At 41.6% G+C, this 14,393-nt stretch overlaps 2 protein-coding genes across 3 annotated transcripts in view; both read left to right on the top strand.

Annotated features, from left to right (window-relative positions):
- Positions 1-14,393, top strand: part of LOC308281586 (uncharacterized protein) — a gene marked incomplete at its 3' end in the record, with an annotated part of 534,349 nt that overhangs the window by 39,154 nt on the left and 480,802 nt on the right. The gene's annotated exons all lie outside the window — the stretch shown is intronic.
- On the top strand, positions 919-8,772 carry LOC308281879 (stonustoxin subunit beta-like). 2 transcript variants are annotated; one of them, XM_080722212.1, is made up of 3 exons: positions 919-4,189; positions 5,168-5,277; positions 7,651-8,772. In XM_080722212.1, the coding sequence occupies exons 2-3, from the start codon at positions 5,181-5,183 to the stop codon at positions 8,640-8,642; spliced, it is 1,089 nt and encodes a 362-aa protein (XP_080578338.1). In that variant the 5' UTR covers positions 919-4,189; positions 5,168-5,180; the 3' UTR covers positions 8,643-8,772. The 2 variants fall into 2 exon arrangements, with proteins under 2 accessions (XP_080578338.1, XP_080578339.1); XM_080722213.1 differs by lacking the exons at positions 919-4,189; positions 5,168-5,277 and adding an exon at positions 5,296-5,764.

Below are 14,393 nucleotides of genomic sequence, written 5' to 3'. Positions count from 1 at the left end.
CAGTATGAGGATGATGTTCTTCGCACCTTCATTATGAACCCTGTAAACCACTCCCTCCTCTGGCCGAATCTGAGTCAACCCTTGTGTGTGTGTGTGTGTGTGTGTGTGTGTGTGTGTGTGTGTGTGTGTGTGTGTGTGTGTGTGTGTGTGTGTGTGTGTGTGTGCGTGCGTGCGTGCGTGCGTGCCTGCCTGCCTGCCTGCCTGCCTGCCTGCCTGCCTGCCTGCCTGCCTGCCTGCCTGCCTGCGTGCGTGCGTGCATGCGTGCGTGTGATACTGTGCTGCATTATCTCATGACCCATAATCCTCTGTCCTACTGACTGCTGCTGATCACTTGTTTTTCAATCTTAATCTTTAAAGATGAACTTTATGGTTGTTTTTCAGTCTTCTTAATGACTTCATGTTTCTGTTTAAACTCCCAGGTGAAACTGTGTGAGACTTATCTCCATTGAGCCGGTAGCCAGGGCCGGCCCGACCGTAATTAGCGTTCCAGGCGAGATTGGCATTCAGCGCCCGTTCAGTGAAGGGGCTCTTTTGGCCCGTAAATTAACGCAAACAAAGTTGATTCTGACAATTTAGACCTACAACATCACCAAAACCTACAACTATTTGTTTGTTTTTAGATTTTTCCTATTTGAAGATTCGGGGTTTAGTCAACTTTGTTTGCGTTCAGGGTCTTCAACAGGGTGTCCGGGACCCTAGGGGGTCCTCAGAGATAGGTCTACTACGAGCGGGCGCCAAATCTTTGTCTGATTAAGTTATTATTATTATTTTTTTACATTAACCACTTGAAACCTCACATCCCTATTCCAGGGAAAACATTAGCCTGTTAACTACAAGCTCACAATGAGTTGCAGACATGTGCTTGTAAAGTTTTATAGGATAATTCATTCAATGATTCAAGGATCATTCAGTCAATTTGGAGCAAGTGTGTGTGTGTGTGTGTGTGTGTGTGTGTGTGTGGGGGGGGGGGGGGGGGGGTCATGGCTATGTTCCCTGGACCCTATGTTCCCTCAGCCCCACTAAGGTTAGGGTCAGGGTTTGGTTAGGTTTAGGCATAGTGGTTAACATTCACCAGCGTCAGCAGGTTCGCTACTCACCAGCGTCGGCAAGTTAGCATTTCACCAGGTTAACATTCACCCACATTGCTGAGGGAACATATGGCTGAGGGAATGTGTGCGTGGGTGCGTGGGTGCGTGGGTGGGCGTGATCCTAAATCCCATGGTGCTAGATATTGTAATGAAAAAGTAATTAAAACAGACAAGTTATGGGCTATCTACAAGCTGTGTCACAGACATGTGCTTTTGTAAATTGGCAAATTTAGGTGAAGAGGTTTGGTGTATATATAGCGTATAAAGGGTGCAACAGTTTACAAAATTCACGGTTCGCTTTGATATTTTGGTGTCACGTTTGATACTTTTTTGATACTCGGTATTCGATGTTCGGTTCGATGTGTTGCACCTCGATATGTTACACCCCTAATTGCGACCTTAGGTCGCACTTACTATCAAAACCTGCACAAACTGTGAGTCAGTCCGTCCGTCAGTCTGTCTGTCACACCTCACACGTCACACTTTTTCCCTGCTTATATCTCCGCAACCGTTGCCCCGATCCATGCCAAATTTTGCACACACGTTCCTTGGCTGCCAAACTACAACCTCCAAGGACCCCCGGAGCTCCAGGGACCCCCAGGTCCCTGGGGGACCCCCAGATGTAAAAAATTACCAAATGCGCAAACATGACCAAATGACCACCCCAACGGGGCTGCTCACGGGGAATTCCCGGGGACCACCGACTCCTGGTGCTCCAGAATGGATGCAAAAGTGGAGGACCCCCTACACTGCAGCTCACATAAAATGCCGTAACTCCGGCTAGGAGCGACCGGGACAGCCGGGGCCGGTACCTATTCGTCCGCCTTGCCGGCGCGGAGACCCCACCCCTCATTTCTCACATGGCCCTCCTCTAGCGCCACCATCAGGCCGATTCTTGAAAAACACACTTTTGGACACTGCTCCTACAATTTTCGCCCTAAAATCACGCAAATCGGTACACAGTATGTCTACACTCATCCCATCAACATGAATCTGTCCCATATAGCGCCACCTCCAGGCCGATTTTTAAAAACACATTTTTGGACACTGCTCCTACAGATTTTGCCCTAAAATCACGAAAATCACTACACAGTATGTCTACACTCATGTCATCAACATGGATCGGGAAGATTTTGGCAAAACACATTTTTGCCCTATTTGTGGAGATAAGTGACCTACGGTCGCTTATCTCCCGATTAGGGAGCCTTACTGGTAGCGTAGTAAGGAAAAGAGAGCAGAACAAGCAAACACAGAGCCACCGGTCAAGTTTACAAAGTATTGAGGGTTCTAAGTCGTCAAGACGTTAAATGTCCGACAATACACATTCACGATTCCAATATGTAATGGGGGGTCCCTGCTTCATCTCTCTCTCAGTAAAACATTGACGACCCCCAGTTTACAGGATAAAAGAGCTTCCCTTGAGCCTCTTCACTTCACCGTGGAGTTACATCAAGGTAACTATATAATCCAAAGTGGTCTAGCCCTCTATAAGTAAAACCATGCGTGAACTGTCTGACACTCAGAACATTTCCAAGAAATGCAAGCCTGCAAGAAATCAAATTCAAAAGGAAAGTAGCCTAATTTGTATTCAGTGGTGGCTCCAGGGGGGGCCTAGGTGGGGGCTTTAGCTTCCCCTGATGAAGCCCCTAAGCCCCCCCACCCCACAAACCCAATATGATGAAATATATTTAAGGAATAAATAAATACAATGTATATGAATATGTGAAAGACAATTGAGTACTATAGTACTCAATTTAGTACTATTCATTATTGTTTGTTGCCAAAATGAATTAGCCCCTGCTCTGAAAAAGCCAACTCCCCCCAACCCCAATTCTCTGGAGCTGCCACTGTTTGTATTTAATGATCTAATCTAATCTAATTTGTGTCAAGATACTCTTTGTACACTGTTGTTCATTCAGTTCACAGACAAGGTTTTATAAGGATAATGATTAATGATCATTCAGGTCGATATGGAGCAAGTTTAAGGTTCAAGGTTTAAGGTTCAGTGTGTGCAGTGTGTGTGCGTGCGTGCGTGCGTGCGTGCATATGCATGTGATCCTAAATCCCATGGTGCTAGATATTATAATGAAAAAGTAATTAAAAAAGACATGTTATGGGCTAGTTTTACACAGGACAGAAGTATTATGAACACATAATTAGAGGTTCTAGGATTGCAGTTTTGCCACCCGTGCAATAGTTTTGTACAGCATTGCACTAAATTGGTGTTTGGAAGAGATTTAGTGGATTAAGTTGGCAAAAAATACAAATAAAACTAATTGGACACATAGTTGTATGTACTGTATGTATGTATGTATGTATGTTTGATTATACAGTATATGTCACTCTCTGTCTCTGCCCAAAAGAATCACATTACAAAAGGTGCAATGGATAAGCTACTAATGTCCACAAAGTGCATAATAGTTATGTCTCACGATGAGTAACTAGTCACTAGTACTGTATACACTAATGTAACCAAAATTATACATAATACATACTGTACCGATGTCGAGAGTTGTCTAAGTGAATATGCGTGACAGAGAGAGAGAGAGAGAGAGAGAGAGAGAGAGAGAGAGAGAGAGAGAGAGAGAGAGAGAGAGAGAGCTTTTCCACCAGGGCTTCGGCCTGGTTAAATAACGTGATATTGCAAGTTCAACATAGCCGCTGATAAAGCCCATGGAGGTTAGGGTTAGGGTTAGGTTTGGTTGTCGAAAAGATGACATATAGAAATAGCGACATGCTCCCGTTTTGAATGCATGATGAATTCAAAACCTTCTATATTTGCAATTCTCTTAATGTTAACTGTGTAATAAAATTAAGCTAGATTGATTTTTTAGTAGGCCTACTTGTATTTGTTTTTATGCCGAGCTTGGGAGTTAAATAATCTGCACTGTTTTAATGCTATTTGAGCAGTGCTAACCACTCCCTACATCTGGTTTTGTCTGTTTGCATGTATGCTTCGTGGGACGCTTAATGAAATTAACTCATGCAAAGAACCGCTCACTTCACACTCTGTGTGTCTTTATATCACAGGTAAGCAGATGCTGGTGACGACTTGGCGAAGTCTTGATGATCCTGACTTTCACAGCAGATCCTGGTTTACTGTAGGTAAAAGACAATTATTTACATTTATTTTTTACAAGGTAAAAGACAATATAAGTCTGTCACTTGTACACATACTACACAATTGCATCATAAAAACATAAGACCTAAAAACACTAAAAGCAATAAACACAGGGAAAGAATATCAGTCAAAGAAAGTGCATGGAGCACTGTAAGCTTACACTGCACCATGCACTTTCTTTAACCTTAAGGTTATTGCATAGTCACTTTTCACTTTGGTACACTTTTAACAGTCTTAACTTAATTTTAACAGTCTTAACTTAAAGATGGAGTGCCGTGATTCTCCCCCCCCCCCCCCCCCCCCCCCCCACAACATACCTTTTTTTTAAAGGTCTACAGAAAGTGTTAAAATTATGTTTTTATGTGGCCTGCTCATTAAGTATGCCTGGTTGTCAGGTGGGTGGTGACCCAGCTGAAGTTAGGCACACCCACAGCTGCAGTTTAGTGGTAAAAAGGGGAGAGGATGATATTATGATGTCATTATATCGGTGTATTTCAAATGGGCCTTTTGACTCAGAGGCGTTCAGCTTTCGGTAACCAAAAATGCACAGCCACAGGGAAGACATATTTGTATATTATAACCACACCTGGGGGTCTATTAGATTTGTTATCTCCATAGACACTTACAAAACAGAAAAAGTACAAAACTATCCACAACTTTCCAACATCCCATCGTGCATTGCGCAGAATGTGCAGGCATCTACCGGCGCCGCAGCCCAGAGTGATCTACAAGCTCACAACTTTGCATCTGCGACGCGACGTGAGCTTGTATGTCTGCTGTTAACCGGAAGTGTCCCGCAAATAATGCTACAGTAAATTCTCGCGGAAACAGGTGGATAGTACCACCTCTTTAAATTACAGAAAGTAAGGCCCAGATTCAGTGTTCATAAAATGTATTGTAGGCTAGTGAGTATTATGTTAAAAGGATGAATGAAGTAACACAGGTTTATTTTCTCCAGTTCAGCGTGAGCCATGGACCGTAACAGTCAAATGATAGAGCTGGCAGCTCTTGGTCGACCCTTCAGTCTTGGCATGCTCTACGACTGCCGACAAGACTCACTTATCCCAGGTAAAGCTTTCTTTTTCATTTTGAGATAAGGCAAATTATTTATTTACGGGTAAAATCACTCAAATCGGTACACAGTATGTCTAAAGTCATGTCATCAACATGGATCTGTCCCATTTCCCATTTTCCGTCTGATTGGCTACCATTGCCCTTCTGAAATGTGTATCTCCCTATTTAGGGAGTCTTACCTAGTCGTACCTAGTGACTTTAATATACAAGATCAGCAGTCTTGTCTAATGTTCACTTGACTGAAAAATACATTTGTACTAATAAGTAAGGATCCATTGAGGGAGTGATTAAGGGCTCGAACACACTGTACGATATTGCGTGGTCGGTCGGTCATCAGATCGCTAGAGCATTTCACAAGTGACTTTCTTGAAATCAGCTGTCATAATTATCGTTGTGGTTTTCACACTATTAGATCGATCACCCACAAGGGATCACAAACTGCCAGATATTTCACCAGGATGCATCCCCGATGCATAGCCAAGTTAAGCCAACATTACATTTGTTTTTAAAAAATTTTACAATCAAATTTGTATTGAGTTTCACATAAATGTGTGACAGAAAAGTAATGTGCATGAGAGCGATCAGGGCGCTAATGATTTTTCGTCTCTCACTGCGCACACACACACACACACACACACACACACACACACACACACACACACACACACACACACACACACACACAAACACACAGATAAAGAGAGCCTGCTGCGCGTTTTATCAACATATTGAAGTGAGATCCGTTGGTTTTATATTACTATGAAACAGAGTCTATATTATCATGAAAATAGTAGAGGTCCCTGGAGAGGTCCACGCACACCCCCCCTTATTTTTTCTTTTTTCTTTTTTGATTTTTGCCATCCTTAGGACCTCTAATATAGATTTTCTTTTTACACCTATGACACCTCCGGGATTGCTGACTGGAACCCCGGCAAGACTGTCTTTCGGAGTCTGCAGTTTGCTCAAATTTAGACACACTCCAAAGATAAAGATATCATTCGATTTTAGACAACCTCAGGTTTCCAATGGGACCTTGTCATGCTGCCATGTCGGGAAGGGGACTAAATACCTAAAGATTTAAAGTTAGAAAACATTTTGGTGAGGGAAAAAAAACACTATCACCATTTTCCAAATGGTCCCTTGAGCTGTCACATCAATATTTCTGAATGAATTGGTTACATGGATACTTACAAGCCTCCCCTATACAGACATACACAATTTATGGGGGGCAAGAATCATGAATCATGCCATTTTGTGCATGCAGTAAGAATATGTAACTTCCGCCTATTGTACAAATGAGACCACTTTACTGTATACCGTAATTGCCGGAATAAGCCGCAGCTTTTTTCCTATGTTTTGAACCCTGCGGCTTATATAACATTGCGGCTGATATAGAGATTTTTACAGCTAACGGCCAGTAAGTTAGTTTTACAATGGTCTTTAACAAGGATGTATGTATAGACTTTTACAGCTAACGGCCACCAGGGGCTCTCTAGCAGGAAGGACACCTAGTCAGGTGCGGCTTATCATCCAGCAATTACGGTATATAGCTGTATGAGACCACTGTATTGTATCTATAGCTGTATGAGATCACCGTACTCCATCTATAGCTGCATGAGACCACTGTACTGCATCTAGAGATCACTGTACTGCATCTAGACCACTGTACTGAATCAATAAACCACTATATGGCAGGACTATAGATACTGTATGGCAGGACTATAGATACTGTACTGTATCTATAGTCCGCTGTACAGCATCCCAACTCGCGTCTAAATTTGAGCAAGCGACAGACTCCGAAAGACAGTCTCGCCGGGGTTCTGGTTCGCAATCCCGGATGTGTCATAGGTGTAATAAAACATTGAAAAACACACACACACACACACACACACACACACACACACACACACACACACACACACACACACACACACACACACACAAACACACACACACTTTGGACCATTTTCTTCTTGGGATCATCAAAATCTCTATATAGAGGTCCTAAGGATGGCAAAAATCCAAACTAGAAAAAAAGAATATGGGGGGTGCGCAGGGGCCTCTACTAAACAGACTAGGCCTATTATTTAACAGCAATATTACTACCAATAAGACTCCTGAATTTACCCACGGAATAACGGTCTATAGCCTATCCATGATATATCTATCCATAAAGACAGACAGACATTGTCTGTGAGCGCACACAGCAGTCCTGTGCTCTCATTCAAACAAACAACATTCATTATATTCTGGATAAATTCCAAAGCTGTGTACCAAATATTAATAATCTTTATCAAACACAGTGAAACAACTATCAATAATATTTGCAATGCACATAACTAGAGCTACTTACTCTCTCAATTACAGGGTTAACATTGTGGGATTGTGAAGATCTGGAAAAGGATACAAGAAAACGACCCAAGCACAACACTGAATTTAAGATAGTAGCATCTGAATCGATTGAGGACAAAATGTCATCACTGAATGTTGAAGCGTCCTTGAAAGCAAGTTTCTTGTTTGGGCTGGTGGAGGTCGAAGGCTCTGCAAAATATCTCAATGATTGTAAGACTACACAAAATCAGGCTAGAGTAACATTCAATTACAAAACTACCACAAGGTTTGAAGAATTGTCAATGAATCATCTTGGAAGAGGCAATGTGGATCATCCAAATGTTTTTGACTCAGGCATGGCAACACATGTTGTAGCTGGTATCCTTTATGGGGCACAAGCCTGTTTTGTATTTGACCGTGAAGTGTCTGATAAAGAGAACCGTCAGGAAATTGAAGGCAGTTTGAAGGTAGCAATCAATAAGATCCCCTGCTTGTCAATAGAAGGTAAAGGCTCTCTACAAATGAAAGACACAGACATTGCAAAAGCTGATAAATTCTCTTGCAAGTTCCATGGGGACTTTGCTCTTAACACCACCCCAGTGTCTTTTAAGGATGCAATACAAGTCTACCAAAGTCTTCCACAATTGTTGGGAACAAATGGAGAGAAGGCTGTACCTGTGAAGGTCTGGCTGTTGCCTTTGAAGGTTTTAGATTCTAAAGCTGCTCAGCTTGTCCGTGAGATTAGCATTGGATTAGTGAACGAAGCTCAAAGAGTCCTGGAGGACATCGGTGAACTGGAGCTGAGGTGCAATGATGCACTAAAGAGCACTGTCGCACAACAGTTCCCACAGATTAGCAAGAAGCTGAAAGCTTTTAAAAATCTGTGCAATGAGTTCAAGCTAGACTTCAAGCTAAACCATGGCAAAGAAACTTCCTTCAATCAGAGGAGGAGGAGAAGAAGAAAGTGTGCTTGCAGAGATCCTGAAAAGAAGACACTCATCTCCTTTCAACAACAAAGACCTGAGTGAGTGGATGCGCTGCAAAGAGAGAGAAATAAATACCATAAGCTCCCTCACTAACATCATGAAAAACACAAAGGTTGTCTCAAGTCAGAGTGAATTTGACAAAATAATACTCAGTTCAGAAACAGAAAAAGCTGTATGCTTTGCTTTCACCTCACTGCAAACAGATGAACCATATCTGTCAGCCTTATCAAGCTACCTAAAAGATACACCCAAACAAGAGAATGCTCAGGATACTGCACAGCATACCCGTGATGTAGAAGAGGAACAATGGTACTTTTCAAAAGAGTTATCTGAGAAATTGAGACAGAAAGCAAAGCTTTACATTGATTTTGCGGAGGCCAACAAGGACGAGAAGAATATTCAGTTCCTTGCGACAGCTATAACAAATGAGAGTCACAAGGGTGCAAGTATCTACCTTTATGAGAATGGATTTCTGGCCAATGAGAACTTTGAGCCACCTTCAAAGCCTGAAACACCTGCAGCGAGTGACATAACCCATAACAATGTGACACTCAAGGTGTACCCACCAAGATTTGGAGCAGATGGCATCAGCCACTACTGTATTGAGTACTGTGTCACTGGACAAGATAGCTGGCAACAACAGACAGCATCCATAGCTGATGAAGTCACTGTGTCAAATCTGGCCCTTAACACAGAGTACATGTTCAGATACCGAGCAGTGTGTCCAGTTGGCAGGGGGCCAGCCAGTAAAGTCACTGGCTCCATAAAAACCTTACCCACAAGTCCACCTGAAAATCTTCAAGTTGAAGCATATTCAGATCAACTATCAGTTAAATGGGAGCGACCAACTATATATATTGAAATTCTTTATTTAGGATTAACCCCTTGAGATGAACCATCTCGTTTTCAAGGAGCTCCTTCTACAAAATACACTTTTTTTCACATTTAGACAAGAAGTGTACAGACAATTCGATCAACATACAAAACAAACAGAACAGTAAACAAAACAGTAAACAAAACAAAACAAAACATACACAACAAACAGCCACAAAAGTACACATATAGCACATGTATAATCATTTCGTTATAGATCTATTGTTGTAGTGATGAATGAGCAAAACATGATGATTAGTTAAAACATGAACAGGTGGTCTCAAAGTGAGAGGACAGTGTGGTTTTAAACAGTTTAAAAGATGTTATTGAACGGATATGAACAGGTAGGTTGTTCCAATCTGAAGGAGCTTTGAACATAAATGATTTTTTAGCAACTGATGTCGACACAACCGGAACTTCAAAATAAATCTGTGAACAATGTCTAAGCTGATGTGTGGTAGTCAAACGTTCGAAATATTGTTTTAAGTACTGTGGATAATGAAAGTGATAACATTTAAAAATGAACTGCAGCCAGTGTTGCTGTCTTCTTAATGTGGGAGATGGTATATTGAGAGTTTCATACAGGGTGCAGTGGTGGGTCATATATGGAGAATCAAGAGCAAATCTGCATAAACGGTTATAAACTGAGTTAAGTGGAAGAAGGTTTGTTTTGGGAGCCGTTTGATAGACCACATCAGCATAATCAAGAATTGGAAGTATGAGTTGTTGAACAAGTTTCTTTCTGACTGTATGTGTAAAGCATTTTTTGTTACGGTAGAGGACACCAGTGCTAAAGTTGATTTTCCTAATGATGTGATCGATATGACATTTAAATGATAGACATGAATCAAGCCAGAGTCCAAGATATTTAATTTGATCAACTCTATGCAGTATTGTACCATCAAGACAAGAAATATTGTATGATTGATTTTGAGTTTGTGATTTAATATTCTGAGCCGTCCCAAAGAGCATTGTATTTGTTTTAGTTTTGTTGATTATTAATTTATTATCTGAAAGCCATGATTCAAGAGTATTGAAGTTTAGTTGAAGTGATGACTGAATTTGTAATAAGTTGGTTTTTGATGTGTATATAACTGTGTCGTCTGCATAGAGTTGAACATTACAGTCAGAGAAGATTGAAGGAAGATCATTGATAAAGATGGAGAAGAGAAGTGGACCTAGGGTTGAGCCTTGAGGCACACCACGTTCCTGCACTGCTAAATCTGAAGTACTGCCCTGGATGACAACACATTGTTTTCTATTATGTAAATAGGAGTTGAACCACAGTAGGGCATTACGTGACAGTCCGATAGAATAGAGTTTGTCTAGTAGAAGATAGTGATCAACCAAATCAAATGCTTTGGTAAGGTCTATGAAAATTGCACCTGTGAGTTCGCTATTGCCTGATGAAGAGTAAATATCATTGGTGAGTTTTATTAGAGCAGTAGTTGTAGAATGATTTGAACGAAAACCAGATTGAGAAGGTGATAGAATATTGTGTTTAGAAAGATAATTGGACAGTTGAATATAAATTAATTTTTCAAAAACTTTAGCTATTGAGCAGATAATTGAGATTGGTCTGTAGTTGTTGGGATCCAGTTCATTACCAGCTTTGTGCAGTGGAGTGATACGTGACCACTTCCAGATAGAGGGTATGTCGTGGGTTGAGAGAGATAGATTGAAAAGATCACAGAGAGGGTACATGAGAATGTGTTGAGCAAGTTTAAGGAATTTGCTTTCAACACCATCTAGGCCGGGGCCACTGCTTACTTTAAGGTCTTTGATGGCATTCAGAACCTCAACAGGTGTAATTCTTTTAAAATTAAATGTGCTGTGGCAGGGAGGTGTATTGTTAGAAACAACATAGGAAGCGGACGTAGTAGGAGTACAGACTGAGGAAAAATGTTGATTGAAAGCTTGAGCTACTAAGAGAGGATTGTGTAGTATTGTGTTGTTGACTTTTAACTTATTATGATGATCAGTTTTTTCGGATGCATTGGTTAATGTTTTTACTTTTTTCCAAAATTGTTTAGGATTGTTAGAATCCTGGGTAAGGGATACGTTGTAATAGTTTGATTTTGAGTTTCTGGTCATGATTTTACTTTTATTTCTAAGCAGTCTGTATTTCTCCCAGTCGGCAGGTTCCCTTGTTCTACGATACACAGCCCATGCCCTATCTCTCTGCTTGAAGGTGACTGAGCTTGGAGACGGGGTGGATGTGGAGAGCTACAGTGTGGAGTATTCAAAAGTATCCACTGAAATGAAACATGAACAACTGCAGTGGAACACCATGGCATCAAATGCTGAAAATGCCATCATTACTGGGCTAGAACCATTGACAGATTATGTAGTTAGAGTCAGATGTGACTGTGGCGTAGCTGGCAGAAGCAAGGAAAGCTTTGTAGTCATTCAGACCACAGAGCCATTTCAACGTCTGGCTGAATTCTACAGACGTAAAAGCAAACTTGTCGATTCGGGGCCACCCTCAGTTTACAAGCTACCTCTGGAAATGAATGAAATTGACATTGAGGGATGCAAGAGCTACAGTGTTGGCAAGGAAAGCACAAGGAGAAATCGCACGATAATGGTGCTTGGAGCAACTGGGGCAGGAAAGACCACCCTCATCAACGGGATGGTCAATTACATCCTCAACATAAACTGGGATGATGATTACCGATTTAAATTAATTGATGAGGGACACCTGGAACAGTCACAAGCTGAAAGCCAAACATCTGAGTTAACTGCATACAAAATGAACCACCAAGAGGGGTTCAAAGTCCCTTATTCGCTCACCATTGTTGACACACCAGGCTTTGGTGATACTAGTGGAATAGAAAGAGACAGGAAAATTACAGAGAAGATCCGGAACCTTTTCGGTTCCGACGTTGTTGTCAGTGAGATTGACATAGTGTGTTTCGTTACTCAGGCCGCTCTTGTAAGACTGACACACACACAAAGGTATGTGTTTGACTCTGTGCTGTCCATTTTTGGTAAAGACATTGCAAAGAACATTCGGATGCTGGTGACGTTTGCAGACGGCCAGCAGCTGCCCCCAGTTCTGGGGGCGATAAAAGCCGCCGATGTCCCATGTCCTAAAACAAAAGCAGGGTTGCCCATTCACTTCAAATTCAACAGCTCTGCTTTTTTTGCAGACAAAAAGGAAGGGGACTGTGATGAAGATGAAGATGAAGATGAAGACAATGAAAACTTCGATAAAATGTTTTGGAACATGGGCATGAAGAGCTTCAAACAATTCTTTGCAGCTTTAGACAAAATTGAAACCAACAATTTGCAGCTTACAAGGGAGGTTCTTAAGGAACGCAAAAGTCTTGAGAGAGCTATCTATGACATACGGCGACAAGTTAAAGTTCAGATGGCGAAACTTGAAAAAATCAGGATAACGAAGCAAAAGATTCAAGAGCATGAAGCCAACATCAGCGCAAATGAGAATTTTGAGATTGAGATTCCAGTCAAAAAGCTTGAGAAAAAGAAAATCACAGGAGGGTTCAGCACCAACTGCCTACAATGCAGCGAGACTTGTCACTACCCCTGTGTAATAAAAGATGACAGGGACAAGAAACAATGTGCCGCCATGGACGACAGTGGAAGGTGTACTTCATGCAACTGTATGTTCAATCACCATAATATCCAGAATTTCATATTTGAGATGGTTACGGTGAATGAGAAGCAAACTATGGAGGAACTGAAGGAAAAGTATGAGAAAGCCACTCAAGCAAAGATGTCTGTCCAAGACTTGATTAAACTGCAAGAGGAAGAAATTGCGAACCTTAAGGATGTGATAGTGGACCTTGTGAAGCAGGCAGCTGCATGTTTGGCTAGATTGGATGAGATTGCTTTGAAGCCCAATCCACTTTCCGCCCCTGGATACATAGACATGCTCATCGAGGGGGAGAAGTCTGAAGCCAAGGAGGGTTTCGAGAGACGAATTCAGTCTTTGGAGGAAATGAAAAAAGATGCAAATATCATATCCATGGTCGAGAATAACGAAGAACTCACAAAAGAAGAGGCAGAAGTGTACGCGGAAGGACAGGAGAGACGAAAGAAGTCAGGCAATAAATTCAGGAACGTGGTTTTGGGCATCAGAGGCTGGCAATTGCCACCCCGTAGTGAAAAGTAGTTTTGTTTGTTTCTTTGTTTGTTTGTTTTCACTTACAAGATAATTAAAACAATTAATGATACAAAGATTCAGTAAAAGAAATGTGAAGGAGAATGCCTAAAAACTGTCCACTCTGTACATTTTACACTATGCTTAATTATTTGTGATTCCTTTGGTCTGTATGCATTAATCACACAAATGACTGCTTCCGTTTGCAAATAAATTGTAAATTGTCATTACTTGAGTCAAGATTGACTGTGCCCTGCTGTGGTTGTGGAAAGGACATACATACACATGATAATTGTGTAATTGTAAATGTGATCCATTCTTTTTAGATTCGCAAAGTGGGCAATCATACAGTAGTAGTGTCCAGCTTCAGTGAGACCCACGTACAGGTATATTGAATGATATTGGTTGCTAAATGAGATTTGGTTTCCGTTTGGATAACATTATTTTTGTATGTCTTTGACGAGGGGGAGTTTGGTCGTCCGGCTGTGCTGCCAATGATGTCATGGGCTGAGATCTCCAGCTGGGGTTGGTGAGTACAGTGTGTGCGTATACGAGACAGAGAAGGTTAGGCACGCAGGGTGGTTTAGATACCATCAGAGCTACGTGAAACCCCCGTGCTAGGAAGAGGAAGCGCTTAACGCTGTTTGTTGTTTTGATGTATTTTTTCTTTTGGTGAATTTGCTGTCAGTTTGTTGTTTTAGTTTGTTGTTTTGTGGTGTGTCGGACGCGGGTACGCCACTGGGCATTAGCCCGGTGGCAGAGCTGCATGTGGGCACACTGAAGACTAGCATTGA

Source organism: Nannobrachium achirus, assembly GCF_963921795.1.
Source record: "Nannobrachium achirus genome assembly, chromosome: 3".
Classification (NCBI taxonomy): Eukaryota; Metazoa; Chordata; class Actinopteri; order Myctophiformes; family Myctophidae; genus Nannobrachium; species Nannobrachium achirus.
This window is presented reverse-complemented; position numbering and strand designations above follow the sequence as displayed.